Genomic DNA, 25593 nt, shown 5'->3' on the forward strand with positions numbered 1-25593 from the left:
GGGTGTGTCTGACTGTCCACAACATCAAGTACATCAATCAGCTAATGAGCGACTCCTTTGGCAGAGTCCGGATCAAGGCTATAATAACACCACCAAAGTAAAGAGACGTGGGATTTAACATCCAGGTTACATAGTCTTATTGGTGATGTACAAACAGCTGTGTACCAAGGACTAATGCCCTGTTATTCAGCAAAGCTATAATCAGTTACACAACACATGACTCATCCTGTCCCACTCAAGCCCTAGACAGTCAGGGGTGTATAGATTCACTGGCTGTGAGTGACAGTTCAATCCACTCACTCTTTGACTTGCACGCTAGCCGAGCCGCTGGCCGCGTCCCTTATGACAGAGACAGAGAAGCCCCTCTTGCTGTTGGTGGCAGAGGGCATGGAGATGAGGGTGACCGTGTGAGGCAGAGAGTCCAGGGCCGAGTCGGCCGAACGCTTCTCCAACACGGGCGCCAGGACTATCTGCTTATAGCACTTCCCACTGCACCGAGAGGAAGAGGAGGAGAGAGGAGGAGAGATGAGGAGAGAGGAGGAAGAGGAGGAGAAGGGAAGAGGAGGAAGAGGAAGAGAGAAAAAACAAGGAATAAGGGTCATTGTTGTGGATAATGATGATGTTATTAAAATGTTTACCAGTTGAAAGTGGTTCAAAGTGTTCAAACATCAAAGTGTTCAAACATCAAAGTGTTCTACTTCCAACTTCCTTACCTATGTCTGTTGTCTATACTTTGCTTCAAAATAATTGCCCTTTGGGAACAGTAAAGTTTTATTGGAGAAATATATGTAGAGGAGAGAGCAGGAAGGAGGATTATGGAGAGAGTCAGAACGTAGAGGGGGCTCAGGTGTGACAGACACACCAGATTCCTAAAAGAAATAGAGTGTTGCTGCCTGTTTTCAATAACATAAATCACATTCCCTAAACTCCCTCTATCAACATCAGACTAAACAACAAAATAATTATACAGAATTAAAACAACTCTCACCAGTACAGTTTGGAGCGCTCCACCAAGGCATAGGTGTCCCTGTCCTCGATGACCACTTTGCAGCTCAGACACACAAAGCACTCTGGGTGATACTTGTATTCTCCGGCCACCTGGAAGAACAGATACAGGTGGGGTTGTCTTTCACATGGGGTTCCAGCTTCATGGAGAGAACACTGTGCTGTGTGCTGTTCTGTACTGTCCGTTGTTGTGTGCTAGATGGTGATGTGTGGTGTTGTGTGCTAGATGGTGATGTGTGGTGTTGTGTGCTAGATGGTGATGTGTGGTGTTGTGTGCTAGATGGTGATGTGTGGTGTTGTGTGCTAGATGGTGATGTGTGGTGTTGTGTGCTAGATGGTGATGTGTGGTGTTGTGTGCTAGATGGTGATGTGTGGTGTTGTGTGCTAGATGGTGATGTGTGGTGTTGTGTGCTAGATGGTGATGTGTGGTGTTGTGTGTGTGCTATCCTCCTCTCTTTGTGGCAGTGACACATTCAGTAACACCTGCTCCACTCTCAGCCTATCTGGAATCTGCTATGATGTCATCCACTTCCCCGGGACCCAAGCACTGCCTTCTCTAATCACAGCATGCCTCTCGCTGACGCTCTCTTTTCACACCTTCACTAACTCTGAATGAAAGTCTGGTTTTCCCACGCATGTACACCAGCTTACTCATTCACATGTTACTTCTCTATAACTTACACACTCCCAATCTGTTGGTCTTGCTCTCATGCTAAATGAGACAAAGTATCCACCTCCTGAAGCAAGGGACACACACACACACACACACAGGGCCTGTGCCATTGAGGAGGTTCAGAGGCCACTTCATGTGGGTTTGAACTTCATTCCTGGATCTGAAGTGATCACGTGATGTTAAGGCTGGGCGTGCAGCTGGAAAATCTGCTCCTGTACATGAGGCCTGGAGAGTCTGGGGAGATAATCTATTTAAACCAGTCAGTGTTAACAGACTTCAATTTCATTGGAGTCTTAAGCCTGCAACAACAACAAAAAGAGCTGCAATGCTTTCTAGAACTTGAATTCAATTTTGGTTAGAGATTTTGTCCCAAGACGTAAGCTCTTCACCAGATTACTTAAAAACAGGATAACTTATAAGAATGTGAAGATATTAATGAAAACCTGTAGTCTTTGAAGTGGGATAATATTTTCCATTCTCCCAGCTCTTCATTGTAGGCTGCTATGAGTAAAAGTGTTGGGAAAGGATCTTGTTGCTGGTGCAGGCAGCAGTAGGATTAGGCTGAGTGATGTAATCCATGTGTGTGTCTGTGGCTCCCTCCCTCCCTCCAGGCTGAAGCATTACCACACTGACCCCAGTCAGAAACAGCCTGAAGGAGCCCCAGCTAGACACACACAGCTGTGTCATAGTCCATAGGTGTCTGTGTGTGTGCGCAGGCTCTCTCGGCAAGGGGAGGCTAGTGTGTGTGTGTGTGTGCGTGTGTGTATAACCAACATGAATCCAGAGGCAATGTCTCTGCATTGTCTTACACATCACACTGAAGCTGGTCTCTATTCATTTCCCATCTTACCAATTGAAAAAGAACAAAATAAGGATATTCAAAAGCGGTCTAATTTAAGAGGATTTACAACTTGTGTCAGAACTGTAAAATGTCTCCACAGCCACAGAGAAAAGTAGGCAAACTGAAATTAAAAATGGCATGCGACGATCTCCTCACCAGAGAACAAAATGGCATTTGGTGCCATAGCCTGCCCCACAAACACACAACAGCCTTAAGTAGCTGCCTGCTCCACACTACTCTCCTCTCCTGAGAGACCCAACAGCTAGACGATTTTACGCAGTGTTGGTTCGGCTGCTGGGTAAGAGAAGGCTGCCAATTCAACCCTGCCAGAAATACTTGGCACTTCGCTTACAGAGCCAATGTGTCCAAAACCAAATAGATGGCCCATTATGTGTATTGCATACTGGCAAACTTCAGGTTAAAAAAAATACTTCATTTTGGGGCCCACTTTAATCTAGTTAAAGCGAAATGACCCTTTTGTGACCAGCAATTGTTTGTGCTTTCAGCAGTTCTAGTTGTATATAGACCTGGTTTAATGGGGCCCATAACACTGTTAAAATGAAGTTCCATTAAAAAGCACAGCACTCCAACCCCTATGCATGGGGTATGGGAATTCCATAGCACTGATGAAACAAGAAGTAAGCTAACCGATATCCAGCCTTCAGCTACTCTTTAATAGCATAACCATGAGCTCATGGTCTAATCCTGAAAGATTAACATTGATTTGACAAACGCAGTCGAGCCTAAACATTCTAACATTCCCTTAATAACAGATACTTGATCTTTCAAAAACCGTCCCCAATAAACACTGTGGTGGTCTGGTGGCAGACTGGCGGTGCAATGTGGGTAGTATCTGTTGCCTTTCCACCGCAGTGGACTGAATCAGGTGATGGACTGGTTCCAAAACCACTCACTGTTCTCCGTTTCCCCCCCAGAAGTTCACTATGTGCTGGGGGAAGTGAACTGTGGAGACTGTACAGAGGAAAACAGAGCGGGGCCATGATGGGGGAACCTAACTAACACACAGACACACACATTGTGATGGGGGACCTAACTAACACAGAGAGAAAGTTCAGGTTCAGTCTGCCATCTTTCAAAGCAACCAGGATGCAGAGCATGGCTGCTCTGTGTGGATGATTACTGCTTAGCCAGAGGCCAGCCCCCATGACCTCTCCTGTACATAAGTATTGACCTCAATCACCAAGGAGATGTTTGTTACAACAGAGGGCTTTAGCCTTCCCTCTAGGGATTCTGCTGAAAGCTGAGTAGAGGGGGAAAAGTGGGTGAAGCTGACAGTTCCCTCATTTGTACACATGGAGAAAAACAGATCCTATTGCTGCACAACACACTGAGCTCATATCAAGGAACAGTGATTCCCTGTGAGTTGGTGTTAGCCGAGTGTGGCCCTACACATCTAACCTCTGAATACAATAGTAATCCTCACAGTGAATTATTAATAATATATTATCAAATGTACAGCTTTTTCTGACTCTTCTACATACCAACACTGTTGTCTTCATGTTCCATGAGATCTAAAAGTGAACCAAGCCTGAAGCCTACTGCATTCTAATACCTGATACTCTGGATCCTGGGCCAACCTCAATGGCAACCAGGGTTCATCTTGGTTTATAATAATAAAATAATATAATAATAATATAATGCTATCACTTGGTTTCACACAGTGATAGCACGGACCAGGTGCGCAGAAGCTCCAGGATCACACCGGTATGTGGAAATGACAAACCATAGTCTCAGTGTCTACTGACAGTGAGGAGGATGGAGTGGGGTGACTCACCATGGCAGGTCCAGTCATGAGCAGAGAACAGCCATGACACAGCTCTCCAAACTTCTCCCAGTAGTGTTTACGGCAGTACAGCTTGCCATCCTTCTCATAGTACCAGTTGGTCAGGTGGTCACAGCACTCCGAGCACCTGTGGATGGGAAAAAACACTTTACCTCTGCAGGAAATGAAGAGAGAAGAGTGGACATATGGATCCTTTCAGCAGAAACCATATCAAGTGTAGAGCATCTGTTTCAAGGTGATTTAGAGGAGACTCACTACAAAGCCTGGGAGTATTTCAAAGACCTGTTGACAATCTCAAAGGCTTGTGTTAGATTTCTGAAAGATTCCTATTGAGCAGAGATTCCCACCACTCAAACAATGGAGGAGAGTCTGAGAGATGACATGCAGATATAGAACCAATAAACAGGAGACAAAGCTAGAGCAGAATAACTAGCAAAAGATCCTGAAAGAAAACAGCATCTGAGAAAAGACAAATACACTGGGGACTTAGTGTGCGATCTAAGTCAGGTAATATTGGAAATAGTTTAACCAACACCCAAACAATTGACCTGTCTGTACACTTTCCCTCAACCAATCCTCTTTACAAAGAAAGTGACTGTGAAATTATCCCTTAATTAGAGGCACTGGCACAGTAGACAGTGCAGCAGAAGCAATTCATCTCGTGAGAAATTACACTGGTGAACATGATACTTTCCATTCCCAGGTTGCACTGGAGTGCAGCGGTTGCTTCAGGCCTTTCTTTAGGATGATGGTATCTACTAGTCTCTGATCGTCCGGGTACGATTTAAAGGAAGTAGGTTACCTTGTTCCGTAGACATGTCACATCTCGTTGGTGTGCTCCAGCACAAGGTAGGTAACACTGTGAGAAGAGGGTGACTAGCGACTACACACACAGTGTCTACCTGAGGGCTGTGGTTTCCCAGAAGAATAAAGCGATAAGCAGCAGACCTTGGGAAACGCTGATCATTAACCTTGTAGTAAATACCAGCCTCTAACACCAAAGGCTGCCCTCAGCTCTCCCCATCCTCAGCCACATTCCAGCATCTTAATGAGTTCCAGTTGTTTCTGAGGAGGCTGAAACACCTCTCTGACAGAAACCCCGACAACCCTCTACAGCCTGGTGGAGGGGGATCAACAACAAATGTGGTGAATGCACTGATGTGTCTGAATTTCTAGTTGAGTGATGCTTGATTTTATTATGTTGTTGTACAAAAACCTTCCTTCAGTTTTCGCAAAGCAATTCTCCCGCCACACCACTACTCCAGAGCTGATTGATCCATATCCTTGACTGGAGAGAAACTTGGCAAATCAGGCAGAAATGTATGGCTTTAACAATAGAGACAGAATGGGCAGAGAGTTAGGAATGCTGAAGTTGCCGAGAGAGCAGGGAGCACCTGCAGGCTATGAACGTACCTTCAGATAGTGTCACAGGTTATGCAAAATTGTGGCACCAGGTTAAGCTGTGTCAGGCGCACAATCAATTTTAAACCTCTCTCAAAGAGATTAGTCTAGGTCACTAAACTGGCAACCCACTTACACATAATCTCTGTGAAGAAGAGGTTGCCAGTTCTGCATACTGACTGATATTCATCTGAAAGCTCATTTATAAACCGTGCATATATACAAAATATACCCCAAAATGTGTATGTGCCAGTTCTCACGCAAAAATTGGCATTTCAAATGTTTTACTTGAAGTGAGAATGTGCTCACCTCCCTGCAAACTTTAGACCATGTGTAAGCACATCTGCTAGTGGTTGAAATATTGTATTTCAAGCTGGCAAATATTTTGTGCAAATGGGGGATATGATGAAAAGCTTATTCATAAAAAACTAACAGGGAAACATATGAATAAGGATGCAACCATTTGCCATTAGTGAGAAGAGCTAAAATCTATGTGTTTTATATTTAGAATGTAAAATAATTAGACATAGGAATCTTATTAGACATTTTATTTTCATAACCATTGCAGAATATATTCCTCACCTTTTCTGGCCGTGATGGTTTCATATTCCTGAAGGAGCCATACAACAAATTTGAAATTACCATGAGCATTTCTCATTTAATTGGACCTAGTAGCCTAGTAAATAGATAGGCTATACAGTATGTATTTCAAGTTTTGCAATATCATAGGCAGCGCGGTTTATAATACTGGTATACAGTCGAATTTAACAGCTGATCTTTTACATTGAAGTAGGCCTATGTATCAAGTTTCAAGTTTTTATTGTCATGTGAAATGCCTTTTCTTGCTCTTTCCCAACAATGCAGTAATTAATATCATTAGTACTATATAAAATTAATTGAAAAAGTAAAGTAGAACAAAAATTTACGAGAATTAGAACTAATTACTGTAAGTACTGTAATCGCATTTTTTTTAGTAGCCTGCCCGACAATGTTTCAGAATTCGCGGCCAGTCCATCATATTTAGGTTGGGGAAAAAGTAGATATAAAACATTGTTGAATTCAAACGTTCTGCTGACAGGTCCACGAGAAGGTGCCATTGTTTTCTCATTCAGAAATGGACACAGTCCTTTTCCAGATACAGAATAAATGAATGCTAAAGATTAAAACATTCTGCCAACACAGTAAATAGACCAGTAGCTTTTGTAAAATTGTTGACAGTATGGGTAGGCTACAGTATAGCTGTGCGATAGGAGCGTGACATCATTGCCTATTTAATCTCAGAGCCTATACCAAGGCAGTACATACTGTATGAACCCAATAATCTATTGATAAACTAAATATTAAACAACAATCACTATTATGCATGCCGTGGCCTAATGCCAATAGTTCGAAATGATACAGCAAATAAAGGGCGTTATTGTCACCATGAAAGGTGAATGGAGGCGTTTCCAGGCGTTTTAATACTCGTCACGTGTGCACAGATTTACGACGTCTGATTTATAACGGGAAACATGCGTAGCCTATGTATGGCGTGCGCCAAGTTTATAAATCTCAATATGGCGTGTGTGGACTTTTCAGAAATCGCGCACGCAGAAATGTTGCTTCAAATTTACACAACGGTTATAAATGAGGCCCCATGACTGGAGGACACTCGGTAAACTGGCAACAGACAAACATTGAGGTAACGGTCTTAACAAATATGCCAAACACCTGCCTTTCTCGGGATTTGGTGTAGTTTTGCCCTTTATAAAGCACCAGAACATCCCACTGCTAGCCTGGGTCTGTGGGCAGGCCTGGGCCTATGGATCACAGTTATTGATTAACCTGCAGTAGCGTTGATTCTGGTTCATCAGCCTTTGGAGAGAAAATCCACTCCTGGAGATTAGGCAGGTAAATTCCCTTTTACAATGGTTAATTCTTTAACACAACTCTTATTACTGGTTACTTGGACTAAACCTTATGGAGGTGGTTCATGGCTTCTGGTACATTGTGTGAGGAAACCAATGCTCCAAAAACATGCAGCCTACACACACAGAGATTAAAGCAAGAATAGGTAAGCAGGAAAAGAGTGAAAAAGTGATTTCCAGGCCTTCCCGTGCACACAGTCTGGTCTCATAGACTAGACGTAACATAGTAAACGTAAATCTGGGACATTCAAATTAGTTTGATATGTTACGTTTGGTATGGTTACATAAGACAGATGGTTACTTAAAGGTGGGATGGTTGGTCGGGGTGGATGGGTGGGCGTATAATAACAACCCAAAGGTTGCGAGTTACTTACTACTTTTTAGCTACTTTGCAACTACTTAGCATGTTAGCTAACCCTTCCCCTAACCTCAACTCTTATATCAAAGCTTGATGATTAGTTTATTATTTGAATCAGCTGTGTAGTGCTAGGGCAAAAACCAAAACGTGCTCCCCTTGGGGTCTCGAGGACCGAGTTTGGGAAACCCTGCCTTCACCTTTAACCTACAGTGGGGAAAAAAGTATTTAGTGAGCCACCAATTGTGCAAGTTCTCCCACTTAAAAAGATGAGAGAGGCCTGTAATTTTCATCATAGGTACACGTCAACTATGCCAGACAAATTGAGGAAAAAAAATCCAGAAAATCACATTGTAGGATTTTTAATGAATTTATTTGCAAATTATGGTGGAAAATAAGTATTTGGTCACCTACAAACAAGCAAGATTTCTGGCTCTCACAGACCTGTAACTTCTTCTTTAAGAGGCTCCTCTGTCCTCCACTCGTTACCTGTATTAATGGCACCTGTTTGAACTTGTTATCAGTATAAAAGACACCTGTCCACAACCTCAAACATTCACACTCCAAACTCCACTATGGCCAAGACCAAAGAGCTGTCAAAGGACACCAGAAACAAAATTGTAGACCTGCACCAGGCTGGGAAGACTGAATCTGCAATAGGTAAGCAGCTTGGTTTGAATAAATCAACTGTGGGAGCAATTATTAGGAAATGGAAGACATACAAGACCACTGATAATCTCCCTCGATCTGGGGCTCCATGCAAGATCTCACCCCGTGGGGTCAAAATGATCACAAGAACGGTGAGCAAAAATCCCAGAACCACACGGGGGGACCTAGTGAATGACCTGCAGAGAGCTGGGACCAAAGTAACAAAGCCTACCATCAGTAACACACTACGCCGCCAGGGACTCAAATCCTGCAGTGCCAGACGTGTCCCCCTGCTTAAGCCAGTACATGTCCAGGCCCGTCTGAAGTTTGCTAGAGTGCATTTGGATGATCCAGAAGAGGATTGGGAGAATGTCATATGGTCAGATGAAACCAAAATAGAACTTTTTGGTAAAAACTCAACTCGTCGTGTTTGGAGGACAAAGAATGCTGAGTTGCATCCAAAGAACACCATACCTACTGTGAAGCATGGGGGTGGAAACATCATGCTTTGGGGCTGTTTTTCCTGCAAAGGGACCAGGACGACTGATCCGTGTAAAGGAAAGAATGAATGGGGCCATGTATCGTGAGATTTTGAGTGAAAACCTCCTTCCATCAGCAAGGGCATTGAAGATGAAACGTGGCTGGGTCTTTCAGCATGACAATGATCCCAAACACACCGCCCGGGCAACGAAAGAGTGGCTTCATAAGAAGCATTTCAAGGTCCTGGAGTGGCCTAGCCAGTCTCCAGATCTCAACCCCATAGAAAATCTTTGGAGGGAGTTGAAAGTCCGTGTTGCCAAGCGACAGCCCCAAAACATCACTGCTCTAGAGGAGATCTGCATGGAGGAATGGGCCAAAATACCAGCAACAGTGTGTGAAAACCTTGTGAAGACTTACAGAAAACGTTTGACCTGTGTCATTGCCAACAAAGGGTATATAACAAAGTATTGAGAAACTTTTGTTATTGACCAAATACTTATTTTCCACCATAATTTGCAAATAAATTCATAAAAAATCCTACAATGTGATTTTCTGGATTTATTTTTCTCATGTTGTCTGTCATAGTTGACGTGTACATATGATGAAAATTACAGGCCTCTCTCATCTTTTTAAGTGGGAGAACTTGCACAATTGGTGGCTGACTAAATACTTTTTTTCCCCCACTGGAACTCATAAACTTAACCCTAACCCCTAGCATAGCTAGAATTCATAACATATCATACGTTGGGCAAATTCATAACATATTGTACATTTGCAAATTTGTAACATATTGTAAGTTTTGCAATTTCGTAACATATAATACAAATTGTAATTCATAACATATCATACGAAATTGGTGATGGACATCCACAAATTAATACATACCATACGAAACGTAACATATCATACTAAATGGAGTGTGATGATATTTACGTACAGAATAATATGAAATGCTCAGAGACCAGGTTGGTGCACAGAGGGATGGTGTGGAAAAGCAGAGGGGTGCTGAAAGGCTGTCCAGATAAAGATCACATTTGTGAGGGGAGTGCTGTATGTAATAGGGAATGCTGCCCTCGGACTAGCCTAACGCCCAAATTAGAGCCTTTTGACTGACGGAATGTTGACCTGATCATACATCTCGGTTACAGAATGAAACTAAACAAGTGACTAAAAAGGAACTGAATTAAAAATGGATTTAGTCTTTTTCCTAATCTGTACTCTCCTCTATACTACTGAGAGTATTTTTAGTGTTAGCCAATCTGTGGTCAGTAGTAGTGCCCTACTCTAAGTGATAGTAAACCTGAATATTGCATGTACACTCATGGGTGTCTCATGCACTCACTGTATGTGATTATTTGTGAGCAACCTTTATATCATCATTGTGCGTGTAAAGAGCCAGAGTGTTTTTATAACACAGTCATAGAAACGGACAGAAACAGGAGGCAATGCTACAATATACACTGACAAACACACACAGGTGTGAAGAATGTCTTGTCTCCAGGTGTGCATCAGGGAAACCAACTTTCACTGTAAAACTGAACAATGTAACATTTGGATGGTCCCTGTTGAGTCAGTGTGTCCTTCCTCCCTGTCATACCAAAACAACCCAATACCTGAGGAGAAACATTGGATTGGTCGGTCCTAGTGTGGGGGATAAAGGATAACTGAAGAGTACACAGTCATGTCCCTGAAGAAATAGCCTAAAGACCAAAACAAAGATTATCTGATCTAAAGAATAAAAAATAAACTAAATCAGCAGAATAAACAACACTGGTGCCATTTCTCAACCAAGAACGAAAGAAAAACAGAGAGACGTGTCTCAGGTAAGAGGAAGGACTGGTCCTCCCAACAATGTCAGGGACTTACCCTGCTTAGACAAACACCAACGGGCAAACATTACTCATTTGATTTCCTCAATTCCACATAACTAGTGGAAGGCCTATACAAATGCCTTTTGTTGGGAGTGTACTAGAATCTCCCAGGCAGGCAGTACATCTAAAGCTGGTCTTAAGCTAGGTTTCCATCCAATTGGCGACAGATTTTCATGCAAATATTATAAAATCCGCATGAAGAAAATATGCTAATTTCCCCACCAGTGGTGTTTCCACCAAACTGACCAAAATCAGTGCGTGATGACGTAGTGCACACAACATGTACTTTTTGGATTAAGTTTTCATGTACCCAATTAAAATCGAAAGTGCAATGTGTTTCCATTGCATTTTCAACTCTACCAACATCATGAAAACTGTTGCGTTAAATAGCAAATGTGCCTACTCTGGTCTTGGCACATGCGCTCTAGCCAACAGCTCGCAGATAGTGCAGGTAGGCTGTGTGGTTAGGCTAGGCTACATGATGAGATTATTATGGATAAGAGCGAGAATATTTGTATTTGTCAAATGGCAGTCAAGCATCGATCATCATGTCATCAGAATAAGACCCTTGATATTTATTAGAAAGGATCATCAACCTCATCACCGTGCACTTTACCCACCCTGTTAAGTTCCCCGTAACTTATTTCATCTGTAGCCTAATAAACTGATTGGTTTCATGAGTCGTAGAGGAAGGACCATATACCATATCATCCAGTGATTCCAAGTTTACATCGATATGCAGAGCCGCGGGAAGTAGGGGTGCTGAGTGTGCTGCAGCACCTCTTGATAAATTACAATAAAAAAAGTATAAACTTTTATATATATATATATATATATATATATATATATATAGTGCACTAGGCCTTTACTACTCCTGTACGAGCTGAGAAAAATCCCCCCCCCCCCCCAAACCCTACCCCTTAACCATTTCACATTTCAACTTCAATGGGGTAGGGATGAAGTCCCAAGGATCCCGGATAGCACGGACCCTTATCTCAGGGTGACTCTGTTGTGCTCCCATGTTACACTACTAGTTTCTGAGAGGGAGAGAAAATCATTCCTCTTAATTCTATCGCAAGGAGGTTCCATAGATAATTCATACTGAAATGTATTCTACAATGCTGGAAACCCAGGATCCAGTTTTCCATGGGAAAAACAAAGGACTCTGTGCAGTGTCTGGCGCTGCGGGCCCACGACTCTGATTCGCTGTCTAGGAATGCGGCAGTGGGGCACACAACACACTGTCCAGTCTTTACCTATACGTTCGCCTGACAATGTCAGCTTTACTGGAACAGGGATAACGGCAGCCTTTAACAATGCTGTACAACTTGGAGGAGGTGCAGGGCTCTTTGTGCACAATAGAACAGAGCAGGGGGTAACATGGAAAAGGAAACTACTGTCGTTGCTTTAGAGTTTGACAATGTCCCACATGGAGAGTGAAAATTATTCTGTAATACAAGGACAAAATGAATGGACTAAATGTTTCAAAAACAGGATTTTTTGTCTCAAGTTACCAGAAAAGAGGCTAACATTTGAGGAAAATGAAGATTTTGACTGCTGAACTCCAGCACACTTGGTTTAGCGTCAGTATGGTAGTCTGGATTGGAGGTTTTTTCCAAAGCAGATGCTCCATCTGATGAGTTCATTTCACAGAAAATGAGTGAGGTGGTTTCAGTGCAGGGGGGGGGGGGGGGGGGGGGGGCAGAGAAAGAGAGAAAGTTGCACAACTGCATCAAGGGCTTGGCTTTTGAACTGACTGATGCAGAGATGCTATAAAACAGCCAATTATAGAAATACAGAAAGAGACCCAAATCCTGGGTTATGTAAGGACATTGTGCTGCTAAAAAGCTTTGCTTGAAATTTGAGTGCTTGGGCTAATTTCAGTTGAAAAAATAAGGAACACTCACAAATGGCAAGCCCCTTCTACTCTAGGGAGACATACTCGGAAATACCTCATGCTAGGATGCAATATTCAGGTCATCTTAGACTTCATTCATTTATTATATTCAGGGACAATTCAGAGCTCTAGAAAAACAGCTATACTCTATTCAGTTATATTCAACTATTCATTAGTTCTACACTTTCATTCGTGTTACGTAACCTTGTGTGCTGGATGGGCACAGTGAGTGTCAGAAACACACTCCCTCTCCTCGCCTCATTATATGAACAGAGCTGCCGTGACTCTGCCCTCAATCCCAGCTTCCCCTCTCACAAAAACCCTGTGGAGCGCATTGTCATCTTCTAGACCATGACCAGTTCATTCTTGGAATGTCTATCTGAAGCCCCATTATCATATCGAGAAATTATCTTCAGGGAAAGTAAAACCTGAGAGATTGTATTTCACAAACAGAGCTTTAGAGGAGCTAAAAGTTTGTTTGTTTGAGCGTCTCTACATGGGCAATTCCACAGCGCAGATGCAAAGTTTGGAAACAGAATGACAGAACGGCACAAACCGTAATTCTGTTTACAAACTTTACATCTGCATTGGTCTTCAAGTAAATGTGTTTTTGTAAAATGTTCAGTGTAAATTGTTAAAAGTACTCCTTGTGCATAGAGTTGTTTGTTTTGTTTACCTTTGCAAACATTGGTTTTTGTTTGACATACAGGACCAGTCAAAAGTTTGGACACACCTACTTATTCCAGGGTTTTTCTTTATTTTTACTCTTTTCTACATTGTAGAATAATAGTGAAGACATCAAAACTATGAAATAACACATATGGAATTATGCAGTAATGACAAAAGTGTTAAACAAATCAAAATATATTATATTTTATATTCTTCAAAGTAGCCACCCTTTGCCTTGATGACAGCTTTGCACACTCTTGGCATTCTCTCAACCAGCTTCATAAGGTAGTCACCTGTCCAAATTTGACGCAGAGTAGGTGAACGGATGATCTCCGCATGTGTGGTTCCCATCGTGAAGCATGGAGGAGGTGGTGTGGGGGTGCTTTACTGTTGACACTGTCAGTGATTTATTTACAATTTAAGGCACACTTAACCAGCATGGCTACCACAGCATTCTGCAGCGATACGCCATCCCATCTGGTTTGCCCTTAGTGGGACTATCATTTGTTTTTCAACAGGACAATGACCCAAAACACACCTCCCCGCTGTGTAAGGGCTATTTGACCAAGGAGAGTGATGGAGTGCTGCATCAGATGACCTGGCCTCCACAATCACCCGACCTCAATCCAAATGAGATGGTTTGGGATGAGTTGGACCGCAGAGTGAAGGAAAAGCAGCCAACAAGTGTTCAACATATGTTGGAACTCCTTCAAGACTGTTGGAAAAGCATTCCAACTGGTTGAGAGAATGCCAAGAGTGTGCAAAGCTGTCATCAAGGCAAAGGGTGGCTACTTTGAAGAATATAAAATATATTTTGATTTGTTTAACACTTTTTTGGGTACTACATGATTCCAAATGTGTTATTTCATAATTTTGATGTCTTCACTATTACTCTACAATGTAGGAAATGGTAAAAATAAAGAAAAACCCTTGAATGAGTAGGTGTGTCCAAACTTTTGACTGGTACTGTACATTTATGAAAAATCTGAGTCTGTGTCACACTGTTACCGTGGAATTGCCCACATACAGTGCATTCAGAAAGTATTCAGACCCCTTGACTTTTCCCACATTGTTACGTTTCAGCCTTATTCTAAAATTGATTAAATTGTCCCACCCACCCCCACCCCCACCCCCACCCCCATGAATCTACACACAATAAAAAACAGGTTTTTAGAATTTTTAGCAAATTTATTAAATATAAAAAAACGGAAATATCACATTTACATAAGTATTCAGACCCTTTACTCAGTACTTTGTTGAAGCACCTTTGGCAGTGATTACAGCCTCGAGTCTTCTTGGGTATGACGCTACAAGCTTGGCACACCTTTATTTGGGGAGTTTCTCCCATTCTTCTCTGCAGATCCTCTCAAGCTCTGTCAGGTTGGATGGGGAGTGTCGCTGCACAGCTATTTTCAGGTCTCTCCAGAGATGTTCGATCAGGTTCAAGTCTGGGCTCTGGCTGGGCCACTCAAGGACATTCATAGATTTGTCCCGAAGCCACTCCTGCGTTGTCTTGGCTGTGTACTTAGGGTTGTTGTCCTGTTGGAAGGTGAACCTTCGCCCCAGTCTGAGGTCCTGAGCACTCTGGAGCAGGTTTTCATCAAGTATCTCTCTGTACTTTGCTCCGTTCATCTTTCCCTCGATCCTGACTAGTCTCCCAGTCCCTGCCGCTGAAAAACATCCCCACAGCATGCTGCCACCACCATGTTTCCCCGTAGCGATGGTGCCAGGTTTCCTACAGACATGACGCTTGGCATTCAGGCCAAAGAATTCTATCTTGGTTTCATCAGACCAGAGAATCTTGTTTCTCATGGTCTGAGTGTCCTTTAGGTGCCTTTTGGCAAACTCCAAACAGGCAGTATTTTACTGAGGAGTGGCTTCCGTCTGGCCACTCTACCATAAAGGCCTGATTGGTGGAGTGCTGCAGAGATGGTTGTCTTTCTGGAAGGTTCTCCCATCTCCACAGAGGAACTCTGGAGCTCTCCATCGGGTTCTTGGTCACCTCCCTGACCAAGGCCCTTCTCCCCCCCCCCCCGATTGCTCAGTTTGGCCAGGTGGCCAGCTCTAGGAAGAGTCTTGGTGGTTCCTAACATCTTCCATTTAAGAATGATGGAGGCCACCGTGTTCTTGGACCTTCAATGCTGCAGACATTTTTTGGTACCCTTTCCCAGATCTGTGCCTCGACACAATCCTATCTCTGAGCTCTACGGACAATTCCTTCGACCTCATGGCTTGGTTTTTTCTCTGACATGCACTGTCAACTGTGGGACCTTATATAGACAGGTGTGTGCCTTTCAAAATCTTGTCCAATCAATTGAATTTACCACAGATTGACTCCAATTAAGTTGTAGAAACATCTCAAATATGAACAATGGTAACAGGAGCTCAATTTTGAGTCTCATAGCAAAGTTTCTTTTATTTTTTATAAATTTGCAAACATTTCTAAAAACCAGTTTTTTCTTTGTGATTATGGGGTATTGTGTGTAGATTGATGAGGATTTTTCTTTTTTGTTCATCAATTTTAGAATAAGGCTGTAACGTAACAAAATGTGGAAAAAGTCAAGGGGTTTGAAACTTTCCAAATGAACTGTATGTCCTATTGTATTGCCCTCAGTGTTCAGCTCAAGTCCAGAGGTTTCTCAATGGGGGCCAGTAACCTGGGAATGTCAGATAGTTAATGTCAGTCTCCATCCAGACAATGATTAAGCCACAGGACAAAGAGAAACTGCCAGGGCCAAAGTCATCAAGGCCAGAGAGACAGAGATGTGGTGGGATCCTCCTCACATTGTGTCCCTGTGACCCACCCAAATTCAAGTGTGAGTGTTGCTTCCTACACATGTTTACCATTTTCCCCTTTAAAAGGCAAATGGACGACAAACATCTACCGCCTCTAAGTTGTTAACTTGTTGTACTAACTACAATGGTTCAAAAGAGTAGAATGGTGGTATCTGCCACTGGGATGTGTACATAAATGCACTGTACAGGAGTTCTGCCTCACTGTAGAATGGTCTGAAAACTAAACGGAAACATTCCTGCCCACAATGATGCTAAAACATTCCACAGGTAGAACTCTCCAGGACTACCCAAAAGTCAATTTCTAAGCATGTGCATCTATTGTCTCTATTGATTTCATTGCTGCTTATTCAATGTCATAAGGAAACCAAGCTCACGTGTCTACTGCAGTGAGTCCTACAAAAAAATTATCCAAGAAATACATTAAACAGTGAATGTAACTGAAATCCACATTTAAAAGTACAACTTACTGAAAACAGGCATTGTGCCAAGTTCCTTGAAGAACCTTCACATTGAATGTGTCTTGAATTGTTCCCCCGCAACCCGCACAGTGGCGTCCATCTGTACCTGTAGGGTTCAATTATGTCACTACAGGAAAAGCATTCTCTATCCATCCATAAAATTATATCACAGTAGCAATGAATTTCTGCATATATTTTGTTGACTGAACAAAGGTGTGACTCGTAATCTTTTTGCATAGTCACATTTTTCTTAAGAAGAAAATAAGAATATAGGGAAATTCCCTTACATATAATAACAATCAATTTTGAGTAATTTCAAATAGAGTCGGTCAATGATTATAGGGATAATGTTTTTGTAGAACATAGGCTGACACAGGCTGTTTACATTATAATGTTCAGGCTATAAATTATTCTCAAGTAAAAAGGAAAACTTTTAGACAAGCCTGAGGATCATTCTTATATCCATACTATGAGGTTGGAATAATACTGTGAAATTGTGAAAGTGGTGATAATGCTCTTTCAGTGTAAGAGCGGTTTGAAAAGACCGCCTGAAAAGTCAGCCTGTTTTGGTGGGAGGGAGTTTTGTCCTTTCATGGTGACGTCACCACGTGGTAAATTAGTTATTATAAACTGGATGGTTCGAGCCCTGAATGCTGAAAGCTGTGGCATATCAGACCGTGTACCATCGGTATGACAAAATATACATTTTTACTGCTTTAATTACATTGGGAACCAGTTTATAATAGCAATTATGCTCCTCGGGGGGTTGTGATATATGGCCAATATACCATGGCAAAGGGCTGTATATAGGCACTCCGCGTTGCATCGTGCTTAAGAACAGCCCTTAGCTATGGTATATTGGCCATATACCACACCCCATCGGGTCTTATTGCTTAAATATACCAATATTTAAGTTCCAAACTTCTCTGCCAATAACAGCTCATTTTCAGTTTACCCCTCTCCACTCAAACCACTCAGACAGTCCTAGCAAAATTATTGCTTGAGAAATAGCTCTTTGCTAAGAAGCTATTTTTGTTTTCTTTTTGGCCATTTTAATTAATTGCTACTTAATTGTTACCCCGAAATTATTTGATATTGAGAAAAAAATAGTTGCAATGGACCTTTAAAAGCTAGAATCCTTAATTGAAACAATAACAAACCAGTCGCCCCGCCTGTGTTTTGGTACAAAGCTGAGGTATGGGCCTGGAGAAATGTAACCACTGTCAAATTCATTGAGCTATGGATTCAAGGACTGACCATGATATTAACATTATAGTTTCAACCATGTTTTGTATACAATGAGTGTACAAAACATTAGGAACACCTTCCTAATATTGAGTTGCACCCCCTTTGCTCTCAGAACAGCCTCAATTCGTCGGGGCATGGACTCTACAAGGTGACGAAAGCATTCCACATGGATGCTGGCGCATGTTGACTCCAACGCATCCCACAGTTGTGTCACGTTGGCTAGATGTCCTTTGGGTGGTGGACCATTCTTGAGACACACGGGAAACTGTTGAGCGTGAAAAACCCAGCAGCGTTGCAGTTCTTGACACTCAAACCGGTGCGCCTGGCACGTACTACCATACCCCGTTCAAAGGCACTTAAATATTTTGTCTTGCTCATTCACCCTCTGAATGGCACACATACACAATCTATGTCTCTGTCTCAAGGCTTAAAAATCCTTCTTTAACCTGTCTCTTCATCTAATATGATTTGAAGTGGATTTCACAAGAGACATCAATAAGGGATTATAGCTTTCACTTGGTCAGTCTGTCATGGAGCAGGTGTTCCTAATATTTTGTATACTCAGTGTATATCGTTAATATATATGTCCAAAAATGGATGTAGCAATTAAAGATTCCAGCTCTTTCGTTGAGCTATTTCGTTTGTTCTCACAAAAGCATGCATTCGCAAGGCTTTGATTCCAATGCAATAAATCCTGTGGGTTTTGAAATGAATGGATCCAAGCTGCTAAATTCAAGTTAAAGTAACATTATTTTACACATCAGCTCGAACTTGATGGCAGAATCATTGCCGTTGTTACAAAGTAACGTTAACTATGTATGTTATGATGATGATGATACAGATAACAAGCTCTCATTTGACAAACAATATCAGCTCGCAAATGGATCAAGTCTAGAAGATCGTGCATCCCCCTACTCGATTTAGCTTGGACTTCCCTTTCCCCAAACAATAGATTGCAAGTATAAATAAAATAAATCGACATTGTTATCCACATGTAAGAGTAACTATCAACTGGGCGAGAAGTTTAGACATCTCACCTTCCAGGTCCTCCATCTAATTGTTGTGTGTCGTCGATATTTGTTCTTTTTTTCAGAAAGTTCTCACAGTGATCCAGTGTGAGTTACATTGAGGGTTATTCATTCTACGAATACAAGAATCTTATATAGAAATGGTAGTCTAAATCCGGTGAAATTTTTCTGAGAAGGGAAAATATCCCCGTTTAGTTTTGGAATAGCCTACTTTGTTGGCAGGATGACGTCATGCAGTTGACATTCCTTTACGGAGACCGGAAGGGATCGGCAACAGCAACACCTGGAACAGGAGAAAATTGGAGAGCCCAAAAGGCAAATATCCACTACACTGAAACTGTAGCACCATCTACTGCCAAAAAGATTTCACGTTATTATTTTAGTTCAACCATATTCATATATTAATAGTTTATATTCTGACATTCCCTGAGCATCCATAATGCCAATTTATGTTATGACTGAGTCCTCCGGAGACGCAGGATAGCCTACTGTTCCCAAGTATGTCTGTGCGGCGAGTGGATACTCATACCTGAAGATAAAACACGACTTTGACACTAGTCAACCAAAATTGTTGTAAACATTACACTGAATAGGCTACCATGCAAGTCCAAATCGAGCAGCTGGTAAGAAGGAAACTGCTTAGGGAAGCCATTGTTGCCTGTGCGATTGGTCCTTTTGGCGGTAGGAATGTGATTCAAAAGGCTATCCACAAGAAAGTATAGCCTAATTACATCAACTTTTCAAAGTGCTGTACGTGAATTCAGATTTCTATAACCTGAAACATGCACAGAACCATGTAAACATGTGCACGAGCTCGGCAAGTATGCATGCATGTTTTGTTTTTTTTATATTGTGCGCGTGCTTCAGGTGGTAGAAATCTGAATGCACTACCAGCGTTTTGAAAAGTTGATGTAATTATACTTTCCTGTAGATATTGTCTCACATTCCTACCGCTAAAAACGACCAACTACACGGACAACCGGTAAAGTAAATTAAAATATAATTGTATTCAACATTCTGGCCTGTAGATGTCATAAGAGGAAACTTTTCTGATTCAAACGCTAATTTCTGCCTGAAATTGCATAGGTGCTGTGGCCTAATGATTTAATCATTAATGCTTTACCTAAGGTATTTTGCCTATCTAACCTATAGTATGTTGAAGTTTCTAGTGGTTACTTAACCTTACTTAAGTGTGTGAGGTCTTATCGCCCTGTCCTGCTTGATGGACATTCTTGTTACATTTTCACAAATGAATGACCACCTTGCTACAGTATTATGTCAACTGCCCTATACAACCACCAGATGGCATTACTAGATTGGCTTAGTTTAGTGCTCAGCCTAATCATGAGACTGAACCAATGATGTGTATAAACCCTGGATAACTGACAGGGGGCGATGTATTGAAGGCACCGCGCAGCCATCTCCTCGATTGAAAAAAATATTTAGGAAGCTATAGAAATGGGAAACTCCTGCAGGCAGAGGAGGGTCGTTAGTGATTGGAGCCACCTGGGCTCAGGGTATTTAAAACTGCTTCACTAACCACTCTCTCTGCTCCTCCAGGTATGATCCTGTTTTGTTTGTTCCTTTGTAGGTTTACTTAGTTTCCACTCAGTCATGTTCACACAGATTCATGCATCCATGCACCTTATTTACATTTACATTTTAGTCATTTAGCAGACGCTCTTATCCAGAGCGACTTACAGTTAGTGAGTGCATACATTATTATTATTTTTTTTTTAAATCATACTGGCCCCCCGTGGGAATCGAACCCACAACCCTGGCGTTGCAAACACCATGCTCTACCAACTGAGCTACATCCCTGCCGGCCATTCCCTCCCCTACCCTGGACGACGCTGGGCCAATTGTGCGCCGCCCCATGGGTCTCCCGGTCACGGCCGGCTACGACAGAGGCTGGATTCGAACCAGGATCTCTAGTGGCACAGCTAGCACTGCGGTGCAGTGCCTTAGACCACTGCGCCACTGTGTCATAAAACCCTACATTATGACATTTCCACACCTCATTCCTTTTTATTTGTTTAAAGTTAATAGTTTTTGGTTTACAATAAATAACCTTTTGATTGGCCTATACCTGTTGTTCATGTCCCCTCATTTTTGCGACAGGCTATGAGCCGGCCTGTGACAAGTGGGGGCTCGTCTGTAAGTTAAAGTTAATTGTACTGTAGTCTTACTTTAGTATTTTAGTTTACTTTAACATTTTGTTATAGTTGGTTAAGGTTTTGTCTAGATTGCCTTTGCTTTATTATTGATACGTTTGTTTTATTTGTAATTTGGCTTATTTTACTATTGTTTTATAGTCAATTTGGGTTAGTTTAGTTCAGATTGCCAAATTGTTTTTGGAGGATAGTGGGGTGTAGTGTAATGGTTGAGTAAAATGTCTTACATTCTGAGTGGTTTTGTTCAAGCTCCTTCAGAGGTAGCCTTAGAGTTGTGTACTAAGGAGCAGTTAATTGAAATTGCTGAACATTATCAGATTGTGGATAAAAAAAATTAAAGAGACTGTTAAAGCTAAGTTAAAGCAGGGTTTTATGGAAATAGGTGTTTTTTCGGGTCAATCTGCTAGTAGTGAGGGTACAAGCTTTCAGTCTAACTTTTGAGCAGCAGAGGGAGCTGTTGCATATGCAGTTGGAGAGAGCGCGATTGAGAAATGCTAATAGACCAGAGGGACTACCACAGTTTGATGTTTCACGGAATCTTTGTTTGTTGCCTAAATTTGATGAGTCAGATCCAGACACGTACTTTGCTTTATTTGAGCGTATTGCAGAAGCTAGAGCTTGGTCAGATTTGGACATGACTATGTTGTTGCAATATGTACTTACAGGTAAAGCACGTGAGGGTTTTGTAGCACTGAGTGTAGCTGACAGTAAAGTGTATGATACAGTTAAATCAGCAGTTCTGAAGGTCTACGAGCTTGTGCCAGAGGCATATCGTCAACGTTTTCGTTACAGGAAAAAGTTAGATTCACAAACCTATTCTGAGTTTGTTTGTGATTTGACTTCTGCATTTAATCGTTGGTGTACAGCTTCTGAAGTTAGTACTTTTGAGGGTCTGTCTAATTTGATTGTGTTTGAACAGTTCAAAAATTCTGTGTCTGACCAGGTTGCTACATACATGAATAAACGTAAAGTTAAGTCTCCAAGTGATGCAACAGTCCTTGCAGATGAGTACAGGCTAACACATAAAAGCCATTTTGAGTCAGTGACATGTACCATAAAAATAACTTTACTTCTAGGAATAGTAGGTCACCTTATTTTGGAGCTTCTTTTCAAAGGCCTCAGCAGAAGTTTGGGTCTGGAGGACTGAAAAGCACCGGTTAATGCTAATACCTGTCGCTACTGTTTAGTTGAAGGACATTGGAAGAAAGATTGTCCTCTACTTAAATCAAAAAAGTCAGGTCAAGTTAGAGCTGCTGTGATGGCAGCTCCTGTTACAGCCTCTGACCACCAGAATGAGTTTTTTCAGCCACTAGTTGAGTTTGATTCAGTCTTCCCACTGTGATTTTTCAGCCTTTATTTCAGATGGTGTAGTGTCCCTGGTAGATGGCAACCAAAATGTTTCAATCAAGATCTTAAGAGACACTGGAGCTTTAGATTCTTTTATTTTGGAATCTGTGTTGCCATTCTCTAAGGAGTCTGATACTGGCAGATGTGTAATGGTACATGGTATGGGTTTAGTTCCATTCTCCTCTCCTTTACATGAAGTTACCCTAAAATGTGGTCTGGTAGAGGGTGATGTAGATGTTGGGGTTAGACCCCAGTTGCCAGTAGAGGGAGTACACATGATTTTGGGGAATGACTTGGCGGTTAGTAAGGTGTGGGCAGATGGCAAATTAAACATCTTTATGAAGCAACCTTCAGTGTCCCCAGCAAGGATATCTCCAGATCTCAACTGTGTGTCTCCTAAGGTATTTCCAGTTTGTGCTGTTACCCGCGCTGCCTCGTAATAATGTTGAGAGTAAGCCAGAAAGTCTTGAGTTGCCAGTCAAACTCCAGACAGAACAGTTGACTAGTTCTAGAGATTCATTGATAGCTGAGCAAAAGGCCGATACTACCTTGGCTGATCTGTTTGATAAAGTTGTTCCTGATTCAGTGGTGAGGAATAGTGCTCAGTGTTATTTTCTTCTTCATGGGCTGTTGGTCAGGAAATGGGTTCCACACTATGATCAGGGTCTAGGAGAACCAGTCTTTCAAATAGTTGTACCTACTACTTTGCGAAATAAAGTATTGCAAACTTCACATGATGATGTGGCAGGTCATATGGGTGTTCGTAAAACTTATGGTATACTCCGTTATTTTTTCTGGCCACGTTTAAAGTGGGATGTAGCTCAGTTTATTAAAACGTGATGTCACAGGCCGGCTCATAGCCTGTGGCAAAAATGAGGGGACATGAACAACAGGTATAGGCCAACCAAAAACTAACTTTAAACGAAGAAAAGGGAATGAGATGTGGAAATGTCATGTAGGGTGTAGGTAAGGTGCATAGATCTGTGTGTGAACATGACTGGAAACTAAGTAAACCTACAAAGGAACCAGAGGTGGGTAGAGCAGCAAAAATTGTACTCAAGTAAAAGTAGTCATCCAAATAATTGAGTAAGAGTAAAAAAGTACTTGGTGAAAAACTACTCAAGTTGAGTAACGTCTGATTTATTTAACACAAGACAGACAAATACAAAATAATCATCTTTAGGCAAATTATAGTTCATCCAATCAATAAAATGAATTACAAAATAGCTTAAATTAAAATAATTCAGGTAAATTAAGTACTTATAAAATATAAATAAGCACAAGTAACACATTTCCAAACCTTTATACTTTTTTTACCAGGCAGAACTAGAACGAGGCAGCCCATAAACTCTCAAACTGTGTGTGTGTCTCCACAGTGACAGAACAGAAGGAAACACAAACATTTCATACCATGCATGCTGAACAGAACTGCACACCAGAAGGAAGCGGTCAACGTAAAATAATCAATAGGTGTTGATTAGGCCTACTCAGTACCTTTGTATTGCATGGCAAGCAACAGCCCTTTTTCTGTGTGCCTAGAAATTAATACTCTGATCTGTGATTAGGCCACACTGCACATCTCACTGAGCAGAGGAAAAGAGCAGCAGTACACATCAACTGAAAAAGCATGATAGATGGCCAAATAAAACAATATTGCAGGCCTAGTATCCCAGAACACAAATTAAGCTGAATGCATGTTCCCTAAAAGGCATCAGAGGAGAGTGATGTAGTTGTAGATGGGGCATTATGTTTACTTCCAGTTCCAATATCTAACAAGAAAAGTCAGCAAAAAAAAGTCACACTTGTTCCCCCCAAGATGGCGTAGCAGTGCGGTCGTTCCAAGATGGCGTAGCAGTGCGGTCGCTTTAATTTTTCGTCCTGTGTAAATATCCCGTTTCTTGTTTTTTTGTCTATATTTCTCAATTTTTTTTTTACTTTCATTCTTTAACTAAATATACTTTCCTGCAACCCGCCTCACCCAACGTGGAAAGGATTCTATTATTTCTTTATAACTTTCATCAAGAACCGTAAGCTGAAAATAGTGGCTACCTGTTATTAGTCACCGTTAGCGTCTTCACCATTGTCCGTGGCCTACACTATCCACCAGCCAGCTCTAGCTCTAGCCTGGACAATTCGTCGGCCAGTCTGCACAGCGTGCTATCGACCCAGCGTGCTATCGACCCAGAGCTTATTGGACTTTCTGCCGGAATCACTGGACCCTAGCGCCGGATCATCACAACCAGCTAGCTAGCTGCAACCTGTTGTTGGCTGATTACCATTACCATAGCCCTATAGCAAGCACCAGTTAGCCTTGAGCTAGCCTCAGGCCCATCTCCCGGCTATCTACCTCTCTGTCAACCGGACGGGACCTCCTAGTGTTGACACTGAGCCCCGCCGATCCAACACGACTGGTCTGCCGACGAAATAGTCTGATGTGGTTTCAACAGGCTTCCCGTTGCGACGACCACGAAGATCCATCTGCCGGCCCGCTAGCACACGCAAACTACAACTGTGCTCCCTGCTAGCTGTGCTGAAGCACCAATTTGAACTGCTCTCGGACTCACATATTGCTGTTCACTGGACCTTATGATCACTCAGCTGCACAGCTGATGCCTGCTGGACTGTTCCTTTACACGGTACCCTGTCCTGTTTATTCTGTTTAGTCTTAGCCCAAACGTTATCGCTATTTCCAGTTGTGTCTTAGCTCTCTCTAATAACACATGTGACTGCTTTATGCCTCTCTCCCATGTCAATTATGCCTTGCCTATTGCTGTTTGGGTTAGTTCTTATTATACAATTTCAATGTAGAACCCCTAGTCCCTCTCAAACTGCCTCATATAGTTCCTTTGTTCCTCCCCCCATACACGCCGAGACCGGCTCAATCGATGCCTCCAATGACGCTATCTCTTTCATTGTTACCCAACGCTTAGGGTTACCTGAACTGTACTCATATCCTTCCATATCCTTTTCTGTACATAATGCCCTGAATCT

At 42.0% G+C, this 25593-nt stretch overlaps 1 protein-coding gene across 1 annotated transcript in view; it reads right to left on the bottom strand.

Annotated features, from left to right (window-relative positions):
• LOC311144833 (LIM domain kinase 2-like) overlaps nucleotides 1-19267 on the bottom strand; it is a 33390-nt gene extending 14123 nt beyond the window's left edge. Inside the window, exons 1-5 of the mRNA XM_084180986.1 lie at nucleotides 19091-19267; nucleotides 16815-16911; nucleotides 4315-4450; nucleotides 989-1098; nucleotides 301-489 (exon numbers count right to left, since the gene is read on the bottom strand). Of these exons, the coding sequence (XP_084037112.1) occupies nucleotides 301-489; nucleotides 989-1098; nucleotides 4315-4450; nucleotides 16815-16911; nucleotides 19091-19106 (548 nt within the window). The 5' untranslated portion in view covers nucleotides 19107-19267. The remainder of the gene's footprint in view (nucleotides 1-300; nucleotides 490-988; nucleotides 1099-4314; nucleotides 4451-16814; nucleotides 16912-19090) is intronic.
• Between the last annotated feature and the right edge of the window lie 6326 nt (nucleotides 19268-25593).

Source organism: Coregonus lavaretus (genome assembly GCF_964263955.1).
Source record: "Coregonus lavaretus genome assembly, chromosome: 17".
In the NCBI taxonomy this organism is placed as follows: Eukaryota; Metazoa; Chordata; class Actinopteri; order Salmoniformes; family Salmonidae; genus Coregonus; species Coregonus lavaretus.